The sequence below is a fragment of the Chenopodium quinoa genome, unplaced genomic scaffold (genome assembly GCF_001683475.1).
Source record: "Chenopodium quinoa cultivar QQ74 unplaced genomic scaffold, ASM168347v1, whole genome shotgun sequence".
Classification (NCBI taxonomy): Eukaryota; Viridiplantae; Streptophyta; class Magnoliopsida; order Caryophyllales; family Amaranthaceae; genus Chenopodium; species Chenopodium quinoa.
In genome coordinates, this window is record NW_018745523.1 from 2133579 (window position 1) to 2158601 (window position 25023).

Below are 25023 nucleotides of genomic sequence, written 5' to 3' on the forward strand. Positions count from 1 at the left end.
TACCACATTCATTAGAGGTTTGTTTGTAGCCCATTTGCTGTGCCATGGCATGCAAGCTCAACTATCCCATAAAATAAATGCTAGTATTTCACAGTACTTTCAACAAGGCTAATATTTAAAATTAGTACAGAAGTTATTTGCTCAACGCGAACACACTACACACCCCAAAGTTAGGTCCATATAAACACAGGGGGTTCACCACACCAAAAACTTTCTTTTTACTAGTTTTACAAACTCGAATTATGAGGGAAAAAACAATAAAGTGCAGTGTTACTGACTTGCTGATATTACAAAACTAAAATTTTAGATGGATTTATTAGACTTCCCAAGGGATTATAGCAATATCATCAACAGGTCAAAAAGAGGAACAAAAAGAAAACACCTCCTATATCCTCTGAAGGGTAAAAAAAATAGAAGCTCTTTCATATACAAAAAGGCAAAATTTGAAGTTTTGCAAAATCTGACGTCATTTTTGCTGCCCGCCTATCTGCAGTTGACCAACATCCACTCTTTCAAACCAGGAGCAAGGCATCTCCGCTGAAGCTGCAGAGAAAGTCCATAAACGGCGAAGTACATGTCCTGCAGCAACTGACAATAAGGCATTTAGATAGGAGCAGCACACAACCATGGTCCAGCGCTCTGAATTTGACGACAACCATCAAATACTGAGTTGTTCTGCTCAAGCAAACAAACAAGAGATTTCGTGATCTGAAGATCGCCTCCTCCAATCCTGCCGAGAACAGGTTTACAGAGTATTAAAAAAAATGTTAACTTTCAGTCTCAGTTCAGCCAGTTATGCACAGCTTAATGCAAACAAAATGCAAGTCATATTTCCTTTGATTAGCATAATACTAACAACTAGGTAATAAATATAATTGATAACCAAGTAACCAACTGAAATATTATCATTTTATATACTCGCATACAAGTACTCCATAGATTACAAGTAAAGCTAAGATGATAGATGGGAAAATGTTGGCAACTAAACAATCTTCTAAAGAAAGAAGATTAAATTTCTTTTTCTTTTCTTTTTCATCATTAATTTTCAGAACAAAATAAGCCAGCCAATAATCTTCCCTGGGTTGGAGATCGAGTACATTGGGCCAGATGGGTCTGATACTCTGATGTACAGATGTACTTTATCCCCCAGAAAAAAGAAAGGTTGTTTTTCATTGACCCTTGAAAGATAAATGATCAAAGGAAAAAATAGAATCCATGATGACAAGAAATAGTCGAAAAAAATAATCACCTGAAAGCAGACAGAAGGTCCTATAAGTTTCTCACTTAAACTTTGCTAGCAATAGCAGCTTTCTGATTTGAAATCGTTTCTTGGAGCAGCTTACGTTTCTCAGCTCTAATATCAAGAATACTTGGTGCCATGGGTTCAAGGGATCCATGCATCTCAACAAGGTCAAAAAATTCTTTCTTTGCCAAACTTTTCTTCTGTATGAGTACATCAACCACAACATCCACAAGCTTCCGGTTACGTTGCAAGATCTGACAAGAACAAATAGTCATACAATAGAACCAGCCAATAGATAACACAATCAACACTCATCTACTGTACCTTCTTAACACGTTCATAACATAAGTTGACTATCCTTAGTGCCTCCAGATCAATGTCCTGATAATTGGCAATGTATTAATCAAACCATTAGACACATATACCGAAAACAGGAATAAGCAGGTTATCCCTTCTTTTTTTTTTTTTAAAGTTGGGACCTGGTCTCAATTTTATTTGGTTCAACACACTGCTAAAAACTGAGCTTTAGTCAAAAAGTAATAAGCAACTGTTGGGAATGCTTACATCAATTTTTTCAGAAACCCAGAAGTTGTTTAAACCATGATGTTTTTCAGACAGGCCACCAAGAACAAAAGTACGAGCTGCTGACCGGGCATTATCGGCTGTTTCAGCCCATATAGTGCTCAACTGCAAGAGTTCAGTGCAGTTAGAGTCATATCTACCAAGGAGGGCAGAAGAAACAAAAGTTAGTAAGCTAGCAAGCAGATATCAAGAAGGATACACATTATAAACCAGACACCAGATATTTTTATAACAACACTCTACCACATCATCTTCTTCCCTTGCCAGACCGAGGGCTTGTGTACGTTAGGTCACAGGTTCAAATCCCCTTCCCCTTTTGTAATTTGTAATGCCTTTGTAGCTTTTAAAAAAAAAAAAAAAAAAACTCTTCCCTAGCCCTTGGGAATTTGATTTGAAGTCCAGTGAATTGAGAAATAGTATTAAGCAGTATCATCCATGCACAACACAAATTAACATTCGTCCAGATGTACAAAACTAGAAGTTCAGAAAGAGACTGACATTCATGAAGAAAAGAATAGAAGAAATACATTAGCAATGTTCCCGTCAACTTATCAATGGCCTGGTGACTCAATCACTCAAAGAACCTCTCACTTTCCCAGCAGTGTTTTCACATTTGTGCCAAATCTCAAGTGCCACACTTATTTTTAAATAAGTACAGTGCAGACAGGCTAAACCATAGCAAAGCACTAAATTCCAGAACCTTTTATAATCTTAAGTATACAAGACTGCACTGCAAGTTTAGAGTATCTAGAGTCTATTTGCCATCCAACAGCAAATCCCCCATAATTAGCTTTACCAAGAAAGCTAATTATTTTCTCACAGCATAATGCTCCATCAAAAATTTGTATTTAACAAATGTCTATTTGCTGAAATAAGAGGCTTTCGTCAAATAAAGTACTACTTGGGCTGGAAACTTTATATGGATTTGGAGTTAATCTATGATACAGCAAGCATGCCACTTGAACATCATATCATGAAACAAGAGAAAAGTAGAACTAAATTAGTTGCAGATAGGAAGCTTTTTAACTATGGGACACTGAATTAAAATTCTTGCTAACTTGACCTTTACTTCTTAATTCTTACTATAATCACAGCCTAACAGAAAAGACATAACACTAAAAAGCATAGATGGGCAACAAGAGTGGCAGTTAACAATCTACAGACTTAAACTTGCACAACCTAGAAAAATGCAGGAATATTTTTGAATTTTGATATTTCAGAAACATCACACAAGCCATGCTAATTTTCCCTCACCTGATCTTCACCATACCATATCTCATCAGCTGCTCGAGATGCTAGCTGAACTGTAATGTGATCCAAAAGAGACTGCCGGCTGCATAAAGAAGATAACAGAGAAGGTGAGTAGATTCTTTGAATGAAGACTGCAACTCTGAAATCAGCTATATGCATCTTAAGGCACCATGAATGAAGGTCAGATGAGCTATAAGTTGAGACACCTGTTTGCTTGTGAGTTGCACATAACTGCACAAAATGAATTTTGTATTACAGAGTACTATTTATTTCTCATTGTTCTAACTGCTTATTCCAGAATATGGCTGTATTGAAGATACAAATCAAGATAGGTGGTACCAAAAGTCCAGAACTCAAAAGACATACATAACCAGACAGTATCTTATAGGTCCTTTCTCTGGCTTTCATGCTTTGGTTGTAGATTTATGTTCTACTACTACTTACTACACTTCTTAGTTCTTACCATAAATTTGCTACTATCTGCCCATCATTGTTTTCTTTCATCAACATTTCTTTTACGTTGAATCTGAGAAACAGCCTCGTATAAAGCTAGGTATACCCACATCTTTCTATACTGTCAACAGTAAGATCTACATTTGCTGTTTTGTTGTTGTACACTATTGTATGACTTGTATACCAAATACAGGAAGGACAGCCATGACTACAGAATAGTGGTACTGAGGGAAATCTACCTTAGCATTCCCTCCTTAAATTTGATATGATCAATTTTAGAACGAACATAACCAAGTTCCCTGCCAGCCCTAGGAGCAATATTTACCTGCCAGGAAAGATATAAAATTTTAATACAATATCATGACAGAGAAGACAACTTCATCAATGAGAATAATATTTGAAAAATGATAAAAACAAAGCCAGGATAGGATCATACAAATTCTATATTTCTAAGATCAGGAAAGTTCACAGCTGCTATAGCTTGTGCTGCTTCATTGAGAGCTACACGCTTCCACATTTCAGGACTCCTCTCCTTCCTGTCAATCATTCCTCTTTCTTCCAATTGTGCAGCTTGTAACAAGTCATCCGTTGTTATCTGCATACCGCAACGAAAAATAATGACTAATGATTATAGACCTAGAGAGTGACCAACTTCACTGGGGCAGTTTTACAAACACTACCTTGGTAACATTTTAATGGAGGTTACTAGGAGAGGTGCATTCAAGTCAATCTAGTCAGCTAAGTCAGTGCACTTTGGGTTTAAATAAACAATTGATGCATATCCTTTTCTGATTAAAAAAGGCTAAACCTAGATCCAAAGTTCTCAAGTTTAGGTTAACCTAACAGGTTGGAACATGGAAGTGCCTCTCAGTTTTGCTTTCATTCTTACTGATCTTGAATTTAACAACGAAATATGGTGGTAATGCTGTCAAGTAAAATTCAGTTAACTTTGATGCAGACTTAAAACATAGGGAAATCCAATAATTTTACAAGGGGGAATGTACATGGGTGATACAGTTGCCATGAAAGCAAAAGACTGTATTCCAAAATAGGTGAGTGATGGATTTTTTTCTCTTATATTTTTATTCGGGAGGAGGGAAAAAAAGGAAGGGCAATGGGATAATAAAATTTTCTTCTCTTTATAATAGCTAACAAATCAGTATTTGGAGTTAGTGTCTAATTTCCAAGAAATGTTTCATAAAAGAACTGATCTTTATTCACATTTCTGCAAACTTTCACTGGCAAGGAAAATATGAGCCATCAAAGTCCAATGCTTCCAAGAATAAAATTACCTCACTTCTGCTATCACGCAACATACTGATAGCAGCAACCTCAATAATATTTGCAAGCTCTGCCCCTACCATACCATCAGTCATACTAGCAACAGCCATATAGTCCACATCCTCTGCCATTGGTTTCTTGCGAGCATGAACCTAAGTCCAGAAGACATAAGAATAGTAAGTAGATGTTAAGGGGAGAAGGTTATTCCAAGAGGGCAAACGGCTTTAAAATTGCCACACGTTGTCAAAGTAGATTTGATTGACATTATCTGGCTTATGAATACATACGAAAATAAATCTGATGCACCTTTAGAATTTCGATACGCCCTTGAAGACTAGGTTTTGGAATATGTATCTTCCTGTCAAACCTACCAGGCCTAACAAGTGCTGGATCTAAGATGTCTGGTCTATTTGTCGAAGCAATAGTTATCACTTCCCCTCTGCCTTCAAACCCATCCAAGCACACAAGGAGCTGTCATTGATATAAAAAAAGGAAGATAAATAACTAACTGTATCATGAAAAGTTCCATGTCTCTGCTTCAACAAACATTATGGAAGTGGGACAAGATAACTAAACCTGATTTAAAGTAGCATCACGCTCTTGTCCACCTGAACCTTTTATGAGACCGCGCTCCCTCCCAACAGCATCCAATTCATCAATAAAGACAACAGCTGGAGCCTATCCAAGTCCCAAACCATTACAGACATGTTACTGTTAGCTCATCTTTCAATCTTTTGCGAATCTTGCTCACTTATAACAGAAAAGATGAGCACGAGACATATGAAATGAGAACTTTAGTAAGAATACAAAGACAAAGTTTTTATAATAACAAAAGAGGGTGAAAACCGTCAACATGTTTTGCGCTAGTACTAGAACACATTCTGGGAGAATCAAGAGAAAATAAGGACCTTCAATTTGAGTATGACTTTAAGTAACAAAGATGTACTTACATTATCTCTTGCTTCTTGGTAAAGTGCTCTAACACGAGAAGCACCAACACCAACGTATATCTCCACAAATTGAGAGGCAGATATAGAGAAGAAGTTTACACCAGCTTCACCAGCCACAGCCTTTGCTAACAGTGTCTTACCGACTCCAGGGGGTCCACAAAGAAGAATCCCACCTTCAAGAAGTTGATGCAGCAATTTATTAACAGTTTAACAAAAGAAACAACGTGAAGCACTAAAATGACTAAACAATTGAAACTGAAACCAAGGACAAGCAAAAAAATGTTTTATTTGGTACCGGGAGGTTTGAGTGATATGGTCACATTTTATTCATAACTCGTATATTTTATATACTTTCCATCGAATATCTATTAAGAAATCATAAATAGAATTTTGGAAGTCAACCTCAGGAAATTAAGGCATCTTGAAGAATAAGACACAGAGTAATTCTAACACCAGAAGTCCTTATTCTCTGTATGGAAAGACTCTTTAACTTAAAAGCATTTCTCTTTTACAAAGCGTAGTCAGGAAGTATTGCATTTATGTTTGTGGATAACTTCTTTCTGTTAGGGGAAGTGAAATTTAAGATTCTGATGCAGTTTGGCAGTAAGTGAAATCTCGACCCCTGTTTTATGAAGTCTAGCCAAAAAATGAATGCCTCAATGAGCAAAACAACTTCCCCCCCCCCCAAATTCCTCCCAAACTAAAATTGATAACTTCAAGGAATGTGAAGACTTAAAGCTTACTCAAGCATCCCTCTTAAAAGGGGGGGGGGGGAAATTAAAAAAATAAAAAATAAAAAAAAAAACAGCATAGCTTCATCTTGGAAGTCAAAATGCTGGTCAAGGCTGAAAAGCATACCAAAATACTTCTCCAATCAATTCCTCAATACAATCAGCTTAGACCAATCATGAATAATCTTGATAGAATTTCTGGTAGATTATATAGGTATTGATATAATGATATACAAATGGAAAAAAAAAAAATTCACTGGATTTCCAGGGGACATATTTGCAAACCAATAAAAAAAAAAAAAAAAAAAAAAGAGATTAGGGCTCCACTAGTGCAAAGACCTAACAATCTGGTCTGGCAAAGTTGTGACTTGAAGCTGATAAGACTCAGGCACACAAAATTTCTCAAAGATAACTATTGAAATGAAAATTATGAACCCAGGAGTTTCAACAAGACTTCCAATACATGGAAAAGCACTGACAAGGGTTCAAATTCTTCTTTAAGAGCCTACAATAGATTCTGGGGAATGAATAAGAAAGATACAACTGCATAAAACAAAATGGTAACTAGACTGGGATTATCCAAATAAGATGAAAGCCTCTGTGCCTACCTGTTATATGTCCATGAAAATTTCTAGGATTTCTTCATAGTATAAAGAACATCATGTCCTTGAAATGCACTACTCAATCAAAGACATCCTCTAATTAGTCTCCAAAGGTAAATTTTCCTTGAAATGCACTACTCAATCAAAGATAATGGTGTTAGACTGTAAGCACTCAGCAGGGAATCAGGGATGAGCGGGAATGGGTATGGGTATCTCCTTGACACCCCAAAATTAAAATGTTTTTCTGGACAAACAGTTGAATTGGAGCAGAAATCCTACTGCTCAAACCATTGCTAACAGGATCCCTGATTTCAATACTAACTGTATCTTTTGCCCACATATATCTGAACCAGTGAAACACTTCCCTATAGCTGAGATATGGGATCTTCTAAAACCCCCTCAAATGATCTCAGAGGGATTTAAAGCCTGGATCAAGGAAAACCTCCTCGGAAAAAGAAAAGAAAACTTTTGGACCTATCTTGTGGAGTATTATATTTTCCCTTTTTTTTTCTTTCATGTGAAGAATAAGAGGTGGAAGATACTGTGGTGGGCAGCTTTTTTTTCTATCCTGTGATAAGTTGGGAGAATAATGGCAGATCTAAGTTCTAACCAAGCTTTTAGTCACAAAAAAATAGTGGAAAAGGCAGTGGTTATAGCACCACTTTGGACTCTACTCAACAGGCTTGCTAGGAAATTAGATGCATTTCTACCGCTATAGACTCTAAAGGGCTAATTTCACATTTCACCATCAATGTATGTCTTGCACTCCAGGAAGATACAGAAAAACATATGCTGATTGCATCTAGCAACCAGAAAACTCATTTTAATAAGAGCAGCAGGTGTAATTAACGTTATCTAAATCCACTCAGAAAATCGTTTCCTCTGAATTGCATAAGGCTATGGATTCACAATGTATTAAAAGAAATTCGAAAGAGAGTTAGTAGTAAATCAGGTGGGAAGTGAAGATGCAAAGAACCCCCTCCCCCCCCCCCCCCCCCCCCCCCCCCCCCCCCTCTCTCTTTCTGAATAACCAGTGTGCCCTCCTAAACAAAATAGCTGAATAAGAAGTGCTGCCAGTATAAGTACTAGTTATATATTTTCTGAAAGAAACACATCAACATGAGGGGATGGATCAGTGGAAAAGGAGCATTTTAGTTAGTGGATTGCTAGTATTGATGATGATAATGTATTTATTAACTAGAATTCTAGATAGTAAATAAAGCACTTCAGACCATAAAGTTATAAATATAAAGCAAACAAAGGAAGAACAGCTATACAAGGAAAGAATAGCTGAGAAAAGAAGGAAGAAAGGCCAAAACGGCTAGGATGTAAACCGTAAGGACGAAAAAGTGACACAACTGGTGGCAAAGGAGAGAGGAAAGTTGAACATCAACTGCTTGGGGTCTGCTAGACAAAACATAGTGCACCACAATTTCCTTCAGAAGGCCAATTCTCAAATAACTCTTGAGGGGGTATACATTTAACACCCACTGGTTGCCTGCAAAATTTCATATTGAGGCTTCTTTTTTAAATTTCTCTAAAGAACATCACTGCCTATTCTCGTATAACAATACCCAAAAATAAAAATGCTTTCACTTCCACTTGTTTGCCACAAACCTTTAATCAGAAGCTTTTAGTCTTTTACTGACAGGCACAGAAACAAGTTAAATGACAGCGCAAGCTATTTATGCGATAGCAGTCATATGACTCATATCCAGGTGAAGATGAAGATCTTTCACACAGCGTGTGAGGAAGGATTACAGGACCTTGTTTTGTAATTTTTCAGTTAATATGAGAAATGCAATCCAAGTTATTAGCCAAAGGAGGTACAGAGAAAAAAGGCACTGCAAAACTGATTTAGTCAACAGACCCAGTTTCCACTACATGGCTTTTGGCAACAACAAAATTCAGGTATATATAAAATGGAAGACATAAGAAATTTGCAGAGATCAGACCTGGTATCTTCACTCCTCTTCTGCGATACATTTCTGCATGTGTGAAAAATTTAACAATCTCTTCCAGCTCAATTCGTATTTTACCAAGCCCAGCAACATCTGAAAACTTCACATCTACATCTCTCTCCAAAAATTGAGGTGGTCTTTTATGGCGTGCTCGACGAACACGAGCACCAGACTTCATGAACTGTGAAGCCATCTTCATGTAAGCGTTTTGCTCACCACCCTTCCCCTCTTCTTCTCCTTCTTCATCTTCACCCTCCAATCCTTGCATTTTCCTCTCTAGCTCCCTCATCTTTTTCCTTTCCTCTGCCTCGGCTTTCTCAATCTTTATTCTGTCCTCATAATCCTTCCTTTGCTTCCTATAATTAAGAACAACTATCCGGTAGAATATGATAAAGAAGACAACCCCAAGGGCAGTAGCCACATTTTTGTCTCTAGCCAAAGAAATCCATATATAACCCATTTCTCTATAATTCTTCCGAGCTTGACGCAATGACTGTTCGTGCTTCATCTTCTGCAATTCCCTTCTCTTGGTTCTCTCCTCAATCTTCTTCTGCTGTTTCACCATCTTCTCCATCATCTCCCTCTCCTCCCTCATTGCCTTCATGTCCTCTTTTCTCTGCCTCTTCAACTCCTCCCTCATCTTCTTCAACTCCAAAGCCTTCTTTGACTGTGGCTTCGTTTTAAAAAATGAATTGATCACCCAAAAGGGTACCTTCGACAAGAACCCCAAGTATGGGGAAGGAATCTCCGGCTTCTTAACCGGTGGACTATATGCATTCACACAAAATGAATCAATCTTCAACTCATCCCATTTACTCCAAAAGTTAGGATTACCCTCAAATGAGGGCAACACAGTCCTGAAAACCCTAGAATCATCCAAAACAACCAAAACCCACTCGGGTTTTCGCCTTAATGCAGCACTAGTAGGCTTAATTACATGCTTAAGCTTACCCTCCTCCATCAAATTCAATACCTCAGTAAAGGGTAACCTATCTCTAACTACAGGCAAACCCTGAGACCATGATTTAAACTGTTCTGGGGTCAATGCTTCTACTGTTTTCTTAGCACTACGCTTCTTTTCGGACACTTTCGCCGCCACAGCCGGTTGTGGCAGCGCGGTTGAAATCACTGTTAGAGTGACAGACAACTTAAGTAGTTCCAACCCATTATTGGGTTTCTTGTTCTCGTCATCATCTTGTGAGTTTTTAGACAATTGACATGAAATTCTAGGTTGTACATGAAATGGGCAATTATGTTTTTGGGATTTTGATGGAAAATTAAACAAGGGAAATGGGTGTTTAATCAAAGCCATGAAATTTACAAATAATTATACTACTAATTAACAAGAATGAAATAGAATTGAGAGAAATGAACACAAACTTGATTGAGGCGCGCCCAAGTAATTGCAAATTGGTACAGCATGCTTTGGTGAAATTGAAGTTTCAGACAGTTTTCATCTGCTTAGGAAAGCATAGGCGTTGCAGAAAAAATTGAGATAGGCAAATCCAAGAATTTAACTGCCGAGTATTCCTTTTTCCATGGGCTGAAGATTTAAAACGTTACCCGTGTTTTATCGGTAACGCCCGTATTATGACATTACTACTCGAATTTACCTTCACGTGCTTTTTTACTGCAAATTCTTTTATGGACCCTAGTCCATCTAAAATAGCTAGACCCCTATAAATGAAACACAACTTCATTCTCTTATTCTTCTTCCCATCATCTTTACAAAATTTTGTTTCCTTTTTTACAAAAACTCTCTCTCTCTCTCTTTTAATCTAATATCTTTTTATTTCTTTATTGAATTACTTCATTCGTTTTTTTTTTCAAATTCTTATTTTCTCTCTCCTTTGTTCTTTGATTTTTTTTTTCCATTAAATTTCTGCATTTAACGTGATGGAACAATTTTCAATTCCCAAAGATATCAATCCAGGTTTGTTATTATGAACTCATTGTGATCAATGTTAATTTATTTTTTGATTTTGAGATGAACTTGTGGATGAAAAAATTGTTTTAATATCAATTGGATTTGTGAAAACTAATTTGATTGGTTTCAATTCGTAATCGGTTAACGGATTTTTTTTACTGTTCTCGTTAAGGTGTACGTATTTTTTTTTATTTTAAGATGAAATTGTAGATGAAATCATTGTTCTAATATCAATATATTGAATTTGTTGAAGTTAATTCGATCGATTAATTCGCATCTGTTATATTTTGATCGATTACCTGATACTTTTGAACATTTAGTAAACAAAATCTGAACAATTGTAAATTTTGAATATTTTTTTAAAATTTTAAAAAAAAATTGAACATCAAAATTTTTGAATATTTAGTGAAAATATCTGTACAATTGCAAATTTTGAACATTTAGTAAAAAAAATCCGAACATCGTAAATTTGAACATTTAGTAAAAATATTTGAACAATCACAATGACCACGCCTACACTTTTGAACATTTAGTAAAAAAAAATCTGGACAATTGCAAAATTTGAACATTAAGTAAAATAATCTGAACCTCGCAAATTTTGAACATTTAGTAAAAATATCTTAACAATCTCAATGTGTGACTATACTTTTAAACATTTCGTAATAAATCTGAACAATTGCAAATTTTGAACATTTTGTAAAAAAAATCCGAACACTGCACCACGCCCATACTTTTGAACATTTGGTAATAAAATCTGAACAATCGCCTGTGGTCCAGCTATCTTAGGTGGACCAGGGTGCACAATAGACTTATTGCTTTTTTACTCACTTTAACATTTTCTCCTCTCAACAAATCACCACCGAGTCATCTACCCCCATTAGCAGAGGGCTAGATCATCACAGGCATTAAAATCATATCATTTTTTAAAATAAAATTTGGATTGTGGCAAAATGTTAGAGATTTTCGAACATCTAAGGTGAAAACGCCTGGAATAGGCATCCTCTCCTAAAGGTTTGAAAACTCAAGACGTTTTCTTTTTTTGAGAAGAAATTTTAGAAACATAGAGAATATTATACAATAAAATAATGCGAGTAATTTAATGAAATTTGCTTAAAACTTTGTGTCATTTAAAGTGTGTAAATTAAATAGGGACAACAATAAAGGATCAAAGGTGTACACACTCACAATATGAATTGGCAACATGAATGATTGCATCGTATGGTAAAATGAATTGCTTAAGGAGTTTGTTACATGATATTAGAGTAATTTCAAAACTCCACCTTTTTTTAGAATAACTTTTAGAAACAGAGAGAATATCATGTAATAAAATAATGCGAGTAAGTTAAATAAATTTGCTTAAAACATTGTGTCAGTTAAAGTGTGTCAACTAAATAGGGATAAAAGGAGTATTATATAATAGTTAAGGAGTGCACGCTCTCAATATGAATAGGTGTTGAAACCCATTGTAGTCCACTTATGAGTGTCCCACATTGGAGAAAGAGGGGAGATGGTTTCACTTTATATGGTAGAGGAGTACCTCCTACTATTGCCAATTGGTTTTAGTATGGAAGCTCCAAAGCCTTGTTTGTGGACCAAACTCTCCTTCTCCTTGTTCGGGTTGCCCACGCCCATATCAAATTGTTTCTAAATTTAACATGGTATCAGAGCCCAGGTTATAGGTCTCTTCTAAAACTGGGTATTTAATCGCTACTGGATAAGGATTTACCTCGACGGGATGTCCAGCCCCTAAGAGGATTATTGATCTGGCCTAATCCAGTTAGCTATAAAATTCTAAGGACGCTCATAAGTGAGGGGGAGTGTTGAAACCCATTGTAATCCACTTATGAGTGTCCCACATTGGAGAAAGAGGAGAGATGGTTTCACTTTATAAGGTAGAGGAGTACCTCTTACTATTGCCAATTGGTTTTAGTATGGAAGCTCCAAAGCCTTGTTTGTGGACCAAACTCTCCTTCTCCTTGTTCGGGTTGCCCACGCCCATATCAAATTGTTTCTAAATTTAACATGGTATCAGAGCCCAGGTTATAGGTCTCTTCTAAAACTGGGTATTTAATCGCTACTGGATAAGGATTTACCTCGACGGGATGTCCAGCCCCTAAGAGGATTATTGATCTGGCCTAATCCAGTTAGCTATAAAATTCTAAGGACGCTCATAAGTGAGGGGGAGTGTTGAAACCCATTGTAATCCACTTATGAGTGTCCCACATTGGAGAAAGAGGAGAGATGGTTTCACTTTATAAGGTAGAGGAGTACCTCTTACTATTGCCAATTGGTTTTAGTATGGAAGCTCCAAAGCCTTGTTTGTGGACCAAACTCTCCTTCTCCTTGTTCGGGTTGCCCACGCCCATATCAAATTGTTTCTAAATTTAACAATAGGCAACATGCATGGTGACACCAATTACACCATATTCTAAAGTGAAATGCTTAAAGAGTTTGTTACATGATCTTAGTGTGAATTACCCTAATCTACAAAATATCACCAAGGTAAACAAGTCATTGTGTTAAAAAAAAAATGCTAGCAAACTTGGATTTCATGAGCATTTGAAGGTAACTTAATCAAACTTTGCTCAGATTTTAGACTTAATCAAACTTTGCTCAATTTTTCACTAATTTAAAGTAGCTAGTGTATTTATTTTTCACAAGTATTGCAAACTAACTACAAACTCACTTCTAACTATTAAAATCTGTTGGCAACATATTGAGCAAACCCAATTATCAACATTTTTTATTTTACTCCAGACTTTCCACCAGACATTGTACTACTTCAACTCAAGAAACATAACATTGGACAATTTATGAATATAATTTCTCTTCTTAAAAAAACAAGCCTTTGTAATAGGAAGTGCATAACTTTCATCAATGGTACAACATGTTATAGTAGTAGTACATATTGTTCCATTAGTCAATAATTCATAGATTAAGAAGCTTCAGTCACTGCTACTATTTGCTTCATATTTTCTCAGTTGAGAATGCTAATCCCAATTTCCCAACATTTACAACAATCACTAGAGTAATGAATTATAAAAGGACTGGCTAACAGAATACATCTCTAGTTTAGCAATCCTCAGTTTATGAGTACATAATAGTCGCGGCTAAAACCAAGAGCAACTACAAACAAGAGTAAAAATAAGTCAGTAACATGTTAGCCAAATAACATCAAGAACAGCAGAGGCGGCGAGCAAGATGCAACTCAGGAAGGTGAACGCAATGGAGGCAGCAACTCGGTCACAGAAAGCGTGCAGAGGCTTGCAGAAATTAGGCAGAGCTGTGTGTCTGATTCCTGTTCGGTTCAAGCTAGTCACCCCTGAAGCAGCTGAGCCTGCACTCATCATTGCATATGCAAATATCTGCCTCACAAAATAAAATCATGATGTAAGTGTATAAAATAAAATTTTGTTTCCCTATTAGGTTCCAAATGCAAAAAACATAATCTGCATCAATTTAACTAGCAGAAATATTACATGTAAATGTAACATAGATGCATTTCACAGTTTCATTAGATTTTCACCTGATCACCAGCATAGATAACCCAAGCATATTTCTGAGAGGGAATAACAACAGCCTTCTTTCGCAACCTCGCCGCACTAATCAACAACTGAAGTAAAGAGTGAGCAGCAACTGTTGCTGAAACTCCAACCAGATACCTGTACATTATTAGCCAATACTCAGAAACCTCTAGGACAAATTACATACACCCTCCGTCTCACTTTACTTGTTTCATTTGACCGTTTCTTGGGAATTTATTTGGTTATGTGGGGCAAGTAAACTGAGACGGTCATTTACTTAATCAAACAACATAAATAAAATTACGGGGAGTATTAAAAGAAGACTTACTCAAAAGAGTCAGAAAAAGACCAGTGGGAGTAAACAGGGAGCTGAAACCCATACAGAGATAAAGTTGATGATTGTTTAGCAGTAACCATTAAAGACAATCCTACCATTGAACTCACCAAACAAAGCAGCCGTAGCATCACATGAACACCATCAACCATAGCAGGCCTCACTTTTCGACTTATCGAAAACGGAGAAGGTGATGATGCCAATGGACCACTCATTGTCCCCATTTCTAGTCCTGCCACAAGTGCTGGTGGTGGTGTTGTTATTTTACACTCTTCCGCCATTAATGTCGAACTTAATTATTTGTGTTCACTTGAATGGTGTGATTGTATTTAGAGCTAAGAATAGCTGTTTATAAAGGAAGAAAGGGAGCTTTGAAATTTGAAAATGTGGGAATTGGTTGTTTAGGTAAGGACAGAGTTTGGGTTACCGGGGTTTCTTTGTTTGTAAGGACAAATTCAAGTGGTGTAATATTAGAGGCACTACTTCTACACTTGTTTGGGTAATGGAATTATCACGCATGGTAGAAATTTGGCTTGTGATCTATATTCCACTCGACTTGTTTTTGCTAAACTTCAATCATGTTTTCTTGTTAGCTTAAGCTATTTTCAATAGTACGTCTTTACTCAAAAGGTTAAGTTCATTTTAATAAAAGTTTTAATGATTTTACCGTATATACAAGTGTACAAATTTAAAATCATAATTAGATTTAACGGTCGTAGATTTAATATTCAAATTTCAAATGAGGTTAGTTGAATGTGTTTTTTTATTTTTCTATAGACACACTTTTGTTTAGGTCAAATATCAAAACGTAACCAATAAAAAAGAACAAAGGGAATACTTCGTATATTTTCTCGAACTTCTTGTCAAGCAAAGTTGTCATCTTTCTAGCTATCATTCCTTGCAAATTATGATTTTTTTTTTTCACCAAAATGGGGAAAACAAAGATGCAAAAGAGAGAAAAAAAAAACGAAGGAAGAACAGAGGGACAAGTGATGGAAGTACTCGTGACAAAGCAGTGTAGTGGGATTTAATTGGGTCAAAATGCTTCATTGATTGTTTGTTACGTTCAAATCAAAAGGAAATTTCATGTTCAACACCTGTTGGAACTTTGAACGATTTTCAATCTTTTATATCCCTTAAAAATTCCGTGACTTTTAAGCATGACTTCATGGCACACTGGTTCATGTATATACTCTACAGAATACAGGTATTTACTTAATTTACTTATCACAGTAATCCCACACTGTACAAAATTAAAAATCTAATCAAAGTCGTATCGGAGACGTGTTTATGTATGGTTTCATATCGATTATGGGTAGTTCACAAACTAGCTAAGAAAATCAGATCATTGTTACGACAAATGGGTTTAAACATTAAACAAACTTGTATATCAGGTACATGATTTGTGTAGGAATATTGTTGTTCATGTTCCTACGACTGGAGTTCGTAGACATGTCAAGCCCGGTTGCTGCTCTTCATATCCATATTCTCTATACTGTATACACAAAAGTTTTAAAATGAAGACATTTAGGCATGCTATATTACTTCTCATATCTATCAATAGAGCTTTCATGTATTTTCATTTCCATTTTGAAAAATGTAAAATTTCATTGATTCAATCCAAATTCAAGAATCGAAAGAATGATAAACAGTACAAAATCCAGCCTTTTGTGGCTACAAAGATTATATTTTCTTTGCTCGTTATCTGGGCTCCTCATAGCACATACATTGATTCTCAACAAGATTCTGCTTGAATACAAACTACTACACCATCATTTTCCTGAGAACGCAGCTCAAAACTGTGTTGAGTTTGGGGGACACATCTAAACACCAAACATTAAATCCATGACTCTAGATACAACGGATTTTGCAGGGGAAGCAATTGCACCAGACTGTTTGGTTGTACTGGTACCATTTTGAAGATAGTAAGGGTGAGCTGAATTCGATCTGAATTGCTCAGAATTCAAAGATGATGATGCAGGTGGCAGAGGCATAAATCCTTGGTTGTTGGCCCTTTCATCAAGAGCCTGGCGCTGACCTGGATCGACAAGCTTCACTCCCACAATAAGGACTCCATTAATTTGTGATCCATTCTTGCTAAGTGCTTTCCGAGCATCAGCACGATTCTGAAAATAAGTAGAAAAAGCACAGATATTAACCATTCAAGCTAGCAGTAACATGATATGAGGGGCACAAATACAAATAAACGCAGGAAATGCACCAGAAGCATAGATTGTCTAGTGGATACTGAAGGAAACCAATGTGAAGTGAAGAAGATGATTAACAAATAGAGAAGATGGGATGAACAAAGTACATAGATCAACAGTCAGAAAAAAGTTCATTAGTCAATACATCTCCCAATGCCTGATTTTTTTTCACCCAACAAGACAAAGGAACCCCAACACAGAATAACTCACAAGGGGAACTAAACTACAGTTTCAACTGCCCTAAAAATAACTTTCCCAACTTAAAAGCCAAAAGAAAAATTTCAGTGGCATGGAAAAAAATGTCATTCAATGAGCAACTCAGGGAGACAAGGATGCTAAGACAATGGTAATCAAAAGAATACAAAGCCTTGAAAACTGTTTTTTTAATTACAAAAGAATGGATGATAACACCGGGATAATGCAAAGGTAGCTTGAATCACAGAGATCCTAAAAAGAAGTTGCAATAACAGGTCTTACCACAAGATATGAGTTCTCAGAACTAATTGCCTATATAAAATCAATAGAGAAATGAAAATACAATGAACAGAGGAGACTCAAAAAACTCGAGTTGGAGAGGTCAAATGAAGACAAGATAACAAAATTAAAAAAAAAAATAAAAAATAAAAATAAAAACAATTTCCTCCATTCCAATAGGCAGGTGTTTCAAAGTCATTAAAAATAAAAATAAAAAGCATTCCGATTATTACCCCTCTCATAATTTTTTATTTTTCTTTTTTAGATTTGCTTCCAAAGTTTTAAAAATGAACAACAATTAATGGCACCTTCTCAATTGACATAAATTTTTAGCTTTAGCTTTAGAATGTCCATCTGTGACCTCCATTTAACAGTGTTTAGCCAATCAAGGAAAAAAAAAAGGCTGAAGACTAATCCCTCTAAAGGTAAGATGAGGTCATAATTTAGCTTAGAGGTAATTATAAAGAAACAAAGATAGTTTCTTCACTAAAAACATTATAAAAGGTACTAGAAAACAACCTTAAGAGAATGTTTCAAAGTATTTAAAACTAAAGGGTAATTGTTGCAGAGTTATCCCTCACCAAATTTTCTAATGCATAAAATACCCTAGCGCATTCACAATTTAATATTTTAATTTACTCCTACGTTTTATGTTGTGTTGTTGCCTGTTTACAAGGCCCTTAGCAGAAATTCAGAAAGTAAAACAATGTTTTCCATTTGAAAGTTAAAACCATGCCAATATTTTGGGATGCCTAAAAATGAAACAAGTTTCAAAAAGTTGAACAAAAGTGAGATAGGGTACAAGTAGAGAATAAATATATATATAAACCTTCTAAGAAGACTCATAAAGAGTGCAAAGATACATAGTTTGTCATCTGTGAGGGAGTAATTAGGATGATATATTCAATAGTTAATGTCAAAGGGTTATGAAAGAAGTTAAACAAGCAAGTTTTAATACAGTTAAGATTTTTAACCAAAATCCAATTCTAGGGTTTTATATTGATATACCAGAAGAAGGGAGAGAGAGAAAGAAATCAGTGTTTGGGAACAGGTCTGGACCAGACCAGACCAAACCAGTCAAGTCACATAGAAACTTGCAGTGAGGCAGCACAGCAAGTGAAACCTACAGATCAGTGGGTGTGTTGGCTTTGGCCAAGTTGCTGAGGTATTGGTAAATAACGCAAAGAATGTTAATTGTAGAAGAGAATTTCAGCCATGGTCAGAAGTAACATAAGAAGTAAATTCCAATCACAAGAGAGTAGACTGCATTCTTGCTACCCAAAAACATAACACTGTTAGAATTGGGAAATCATACATGGTGGCCTCTAATTATTGCACTTTCTATACGGTGGAAATTTTCTTTGCCCATATCCTAAACTGACCCTTTCCCACACCCAATACCACCCAACCTCAGCTCAAACCCACCCCACTCACCCAAAACTACACAACCCCACCTTGAAGCCACCCCCACCCCTAAACCACCCACCTCACCTGAAAGGCTGAAACCACCCCCACCCCCCCGAACCACCCACCTCACTTGAAAGGCTGAAACCACCCCCCCCCCCGCCCAAACCACCCACCTCACCTGAAAGGCTGAAACCACCCCCCCCCCCAACCACCTGTAAGGGCTGAAACAACTCACCCCTACCAAAAAGGTAGTAATTTTAATTATTTATTGATTACAAATTACTACCAATTTTCATATCATACTAATTAATGACAATAAATAAATAGTCACAGTAAAAACATTCTACTCATTCAAAGAAAGTACACTGTTTAATTAAGGGAGGCTAGGAGGGTGACTAGTTTGCTCAAAACAGTGAAAAGTCCCCAAATGATTGTTAATATCCTAGGACTTGTTTACAGAACTATGAAGTTCCAATTTTTCCCTTACCATTCAGTTCAGAACATAATCCATTCTATCACAAACCAAACGCAGGGGTTCACCAACTTTTAAATGCAATAACAAATTACTTCCTTCGTTCTCTATTAATTGCTACAATTTGCTAATTTAGATATATCTACATACTCAACTTTGTTAATGTGTTCTACCTATATCCCTCCTCATCACATGGTCCCTCTTTTCATCTTTCTTAATCACTCTCCTATTCTAAATTTGTGTGCCCAGTTATATGTAGCATATTTAAAGCACAGTGGAGTAAATTTTCTAATGTTTACAGTGATACCAAGTTAAAGACACTTGAGCACAGCACTCAGGAGAAGAGGCAAAAGAACCTTAAAAGAAGCATGCTTAGCAGTTAGCAACAACAAAAGGTTATGCCAGAACTGGATACCTGATAGAGAATGTGCATCCAATTAGCATTTCTTGGTCCTGGAATATGCTTTAATATCACACCACACTTTTCAAACTCCCGTAAGACTAAATTAGTGTCACCGGGAGAGAATCTGTTAAAACATTTGTATTAAAAAAAGGTCAAGAGATGGTGCATAAATTATAAAATAGCATCATGCTCACATATAATAGTCAAAATGAATGTCATAACTTACCCATAAACAGTGACCCATTCTTCTTCATTGAGGTTACCAGCTGGAGAACTGCTCCTTTGCATCTCAGGCCTCGCTACTTCCCTTGGTGCAGGAACAGTAATCAAAGCTCCTGGCTGAACAACACCCTCGACAGGGGATCCTTTTCCCTTCTCTTCTTGGTCACTAGTGCTTTTACTAGGGGACCACCAATTCATGCCTGAGGACCCTTGTTGATTATGCTGACTTGTTGTTAAAGCCATTGATGTACTAGCCTCAGATTTGCTTTTAAGAGGTGTTGAGAACTCTCGGCCAGAAGTCTGAACAGGAGTTCTAGGATCTGACCTAGGTTCAGGAGACATTGGATAGTCCATAATTCCAGATTCCGGTGTGAAATCAGACCGGTCTTCTAAAGAAAACATTGGTGGAGGCGGAAGATCAGAACTTGCGAAATTTTCACGCCATAGGGCAGAAACTGCCGCTGCTTGACCAGGGGTTGAAAATTTACCCCTCCTAGACGAGACAGGTGTAGCTAAATCATTGAAAAACAATGACTGTCTTCCCGATTTCGGGGTTCTATGCACCGTTGAACTCATCTTCGGATATAGTTTTACAACAAAACCTCTGCAATAATAAAAACCAAAACATAACAAAATGAATAGAGTGAGTGTAAGGAACAAAACTATATACCACATCTAATCTGAACTATGAACGCAAATGAGATAGACGCTAAGCATACGGTAGGAACAACAGCGTTCACTAACAATATACAAATATTCAAATTCGAGAAAACAAGAACAATAAACAGACAGCATACTCTTTCTTATTCAAGGAGTAGTGGGCATCTATAAAACTATTCTACCCTTTCGTAGAAATAGAACTCTATTTTCAAATCGAAGTCCTACAAATTTTACAGGTTTTATAGTAAGAAATTTCACATAGGTTCATCATCAATTCATCAGAAAATTCCACCAATTTGTGAGAAACTATTCCAATCATCACATCGGTCCGAAACAAAGTAATAATTTGAATGTCTGCCAACTCAAAGCAGGAAAAAGAGCGGAAATTGCTAAGAAATATTTACATATTTCCCCAACTAATCCCAAATTATTCCAACAAATTGTTAAAGACTTCACCATTTTCCTATGCATTTCCTTTCTACTGCCCCCAATTGCTTTACAAAGCAGATTCCATACTTCCAATTTAATAAAACAAAAACATGCATAAAATGTAATATATCAACAAAAACACCAAATCAAGGGTTTCAAAATTTCAATTCAATTAAACTTCTACATCAAATTGAACAAACTCTGAAAACTAAAAAACAGCAATTAAAAAATCAAATTCAACAGAAAAAATTAAGCTAGTTTGAGAGGGAAAAACTGAATTAATCACGAGAAGAAGTAAAATAGCGAAGAATTTACCTAACCGCGGAAAATGATTTGTTAGAGATTTAGGGTTTAAGAGTATTAGGGTTTATAGAGGGAGGTGAGAGAAAGGTAAAGCTAGAATGCAACAAAAATACGACGGCGGTAGTCGGAATCTTAGGTTGCAGAGATGTCGGCAATATTTTCCGGCGAAGAAGAGAGAGAAAGGGGGAAATGTAGGGGGAAATGTTAGTGGTGAAATTAGGATTCAAATTGATCGGAGTGTAAAGAGAGCGGGGAGAATGGAATTGTGCAGCGGGGTTGCAAGGTTTCCGCTTTCAATTTTATTTATGATAATGACTATATTGCCCACTTATAAACCCCACTTTCATTGTATGGCTGGCCAATGGCCATACTGTGTTGTCGGAGATATTCAAGGAATTCCTGGCGAGTAACCCCCAGACCGATTAACTTTGAGTAATCTCTGACCGAGTTATTCCTCGAGTAGCCCTACTTAGTACCCATGACCGAACCCTTAAATAACTCCTGATCGAGTAACTCGAGTAACCTCGGTCACACGGTGGTGTGGCCAACCACATATAAAAAATTGTGTTAAAAATGTCTTCAATTTCATTTGAATTGAAATTTGTCAAAATTAACTTCACAATAGTTTGGAGCCTTGGATAGTTGGAGTTAGGTTTTAGGAGTAAGATAATTTTGAAGAGTAAGGTAGTGTCTGTTGTACTCCTTTAATGATAAAAATGAGTAATCTTCAAAACATATTAATTATACAAGTATTGCTTACATGAAAATTTGTTAAACGGGTGGATAGATGGTTTATGAATGGAGTGGAGCATTATTCGAAGCCTATCTTACTAGTATATCACATTGGGTTTTCATCCAATTTATTAAAGCAAGTGATAGATTAAATCGACACCTATCCATTCAATTTGTCACTTCTACTACTGGTGTTAACTTGTTCAAATAGAATGGGAGTAAAGTGGCATTATGTACAACTAAACCAACTCCCTCACTAAAATTACATGAATTCATATATATTACGTACAAGTATATAATATTGTAAAGCAAAGACATACTTCTCTAAAAGTTGACATCTTACTATCTCATATATCTTGATATGCCTGCATATGATAAATCATATCAAATCGTTGTAATATATTCACCGCACAATTAGTTTCTTGAAATGCATAGTCAACATAGGCAAGAATTTTCTGTATCGTTCCAATTTTATTAGATGTCTCTAAAGAGACCATATAAATGAGTAATAACATCGAAGAGATGCGCAAGTAGCTGTTTAATATCATCACTTATAGTCTCTTTATTTATGTAAAGATTAATAACATGAAGAATATTGAAGACTAAAAAGGAGCAGTAACAGGCTCCTTTTGCCTAACTTCATCAGGGGACTGAATTAGAGGAGTGTTGCATAAGCAATGGTGTGACTTTTCTATTTTATTCTTTTCTTCCTTGATGCATTCATCAACGTTACTAGTAGCATCAACTCCGATTATATTATCATTTACTTCACCAATTTGCTCCATTCCCTCCCTCAATCCCTGCAACACAATAATCAATTGCTAAAGTTAAAAAATAAAATCATAATCAGTTTTTTCTTTTCACAAATTATAAAATTACGGAGTACAATTAATAGTTAAACACTTATTGAGTTAATGTCATATCTTGTCATCGACTTTGACAATTCTAACTAGTACTCATAGTATACTAGTATAGTACAATTAATGCATGTCGCAAACAAGTGAAACAACTACTATTGTTAGATGAGAATCAAGGTTAGCCTAATTTGTTAGAGGTTTTCCTTCCCTCCTGAAAGAGGTTCGATTCTCACCCCAAACAAGTAGAATCTCCAATTTCCCCCTACTCCTTACTTGCAAGGGAATTTCTAGACGCCTAGAGTAAACATTTTTATTACTACCTCCATTACATATTATGTGCAACTTTTGAGATAAAATATTCAAACGTGGCACATAATATGTAATAAGTTGAAGTTTGAAAGGTAATGACTAACAGCCCACAAGACTAATTGTTGGCCCAATTTAATTTAGCAGAAATACGTTCATCATGCATAACTGGGCCTTATTTGGGCTGCCCAATTAAAATCAAGAAAATCGAAGAAGTTTTAACAAAAAATACGTTTAATATTTATGGGCTTTACCTGAATGAAGACTTCTGAGGCGATTTCTGGCTCCAAATTTTGTATTGCTACTGCCTGTTCCTACGACATAAAAAATTTCTTCAGTATACTGACATTGAGAGATAAACATTAGGAAATTTCTATCATTATTAAAATAAATAACAATAATGAATAATGAAGAGATAAGTAAAAGTCCCTTCAAAAAAAAAAAAAAAGAGAGAGATAAGTAAAAGTAATAAAGTATACATGTATCCGAAACCATCACAGATACACAGGTAAGTAGGTATAGAAATACGGTCTCGCATTATTTATACATGGTTTACAAAAAACAACCACCTTATATAGATTTGCCAATATTGCCATTCTTTGATATCATTTGATTTCCTTTCTCCTTTTTTACACTCTAACACACATTATTGTTTTTTTTTTTTTTTTTTTTTTTTTTGACATCAGAAACTAAAATAACATTATTGTTATTTTTAAAGGATTAGATTAGAAGAGATTTACTCCGTAACATATTTATGACTTAAAACTTATTGTCTTTTATAATCCCACGATAACACAATTAATACGGAGTACTCCGCAATACTTAACATTTTATGTCAGCCTAATAGTCATTTCATCACATAGTATTTTTTTTCTAGCTTTATTATAAAAGCCCGTGTATAAAATAGACCAATAACCTAGTTAGTTATGAATATTATAGTTTGAGTTAATTTAATATTGAAGCAACAATTAAACAAGTACAACCACTCTGTCAACTAGAAAAAGTTTGTAATTGTTGCATATAATGTGCATAATTATATATTTTAAATTTTAACCTACTACACAAACTCTGTAATTAATACAATTTGTGAGATCAAAGTAATTGCCTCAATAAGTAGTAAATAAATAAAACCCAAAATTGTTTTAAGTCATAGTGTCTATATATTAAATTTTATATTGATTGATTGTATGCTATACCTACATGCATATTGAAATAAAAACAATGTAGCTTAATATACACTCTTTAAATATATTTTGCAAAAATTAACAAAAAAACATATATAGGAACATTTATTAATCACTTTTTATCTTCAGTACTAAATTTAGGAGAGCAGAAAATTACCTTAACATGGTTAATCTGTACTGGACTCAAGGTCTTAGGCTCCATTTCAATGGCACAAGGCACACAAGCCATAACAACGACGACGACAACAACAATAAGTAATTATAAGCAACTAGTTGATTGTTTGTTTAGTTAAAAAAACATCACCTTTCAAAGAGCTATATATAATAACAAGTTTTCTTCAAATTCCTTAGCTTATATAGGGAGTACATAAATAACTTAGGTGTGTCATATATAATTTGTAAAGTTCTAAATTTCTACAACGTTCACGAGATTTTAGTTTGACTTAATAAAGAGAAGGACTTACAACCAATAAGAAGATAACCTAAGGTGTACTGTGTTCATTCGCATCTCGTGCCCTAACATGTATG

General features: G+C 35.7%; 4 protein-coding genes across 5 annotated transcripts; all 4 read right to left on the bottom strand.

The window, feature by feature from the left end:
* Positions 1-160: 160 nt before the first annotated feature.
* Positions 161-10818, bottom strand: LOC110715330 (probable inactive ATP-dependent zinc metalloprotease FTSHI 2, chloroplastic). Its single transcript, XM_021893895.1, has 12 exons — positions 9049-10818; positions 5761-5933; positions 5387-5488; positions 5117-5281; positions 4822-4962; positions 3966-4124; positions 3769-3854; positions 3080-3158; positions 1808-1930; positions 1568-1624; positions 1250-1497; positions 161-730 (listed from the first exon to the last, which is right to left on the bottom strand). Exons 1-11 carry the CDS (start codon positions 10364-10366, stop codon positions 1285-1287), a joined length of 2616 nt encoding a protein of 871 aa, XP_021749587.1. The 5' UTR covers positions 10367-10818; the 3' UTR covers positions 161-730; positions 1250-1284.
* Positions 10819-13804: 2986 nt separating this feature from the next.
* On the bottom strand, positions 13805-15343 carry LOC110715488 (CASP-like protein 3A1). The gene is made up of 3 exons (XM_021894067.1): positions 14834-15343; positions 14508-14643; positions 13805-14346 (listed from the first exon to the last, which is right to left on the bottom strand). Exons 1-3 carry the CDS (start codon positions 15118-15120, stop codon positions 14131-14133), a joined length of 639 nt encoding a protein of 212 aa, XP_021749759.1. The 5' UTR covers positions 15121-15343; the 3' UTR covers positions 13805-14130.
* A 1049-nt stretch (positions 15344-16392) lies between these two features.
* Positions 16393-21727, bottom strand: LOC110715518 (nuclear pore complex protein NUP35-like). Its single transcript, XM_021894098.1, has 4 exons — positions 21429-21727; positions 20029-20628; positions 19815-19926; positions 16393-16965 (listed from the first exon to the last, which is right to left on the bottom strand). The coding sequence occupies exons 2-4, from the start codon at positions 20598-20600 to the stop codon at positions 16663-16665; spliced, it is 987 nt and encodes a 328-aa protein (XP_021749790.1). The 5' UTR covers positions 20601-20628; positions 21429-21727; the 3' UTR covers positions 16393-16662.
* Positions 21728-22563: 836 nt separating this feature from the next.
* Positions 22564-24833, bottom strand: LOC110715523. Of its 2 annotated transcripts, none has more exons than XM_021894104.1 (3): positions 24653-24833; positions 23566-23619; positions 22564-22948 (listed from the first exon to the last, which is right to left on the bottom strand). In XM_021894104.1, exons 1-3 carry the CDS (start codon positions 24722-24724, stop codon positions 22751-22753), a joined length of 324 nt encoding a protein of 107 aa, XP_021749796.1. In that variant the 5' UTR covers positions 24725-24833; the 3' UTR covers positions 22564-22750. The 2 variants fall into 2 exon arrangements, with proteins under 2 accessions (XP_021749796.1, XP_021749795.1); XM_021894103.1 differs by having other exon boundaries at positions 23566-23625.
* Positions 24834-25023: the final 190 nt, after the last annotated feature.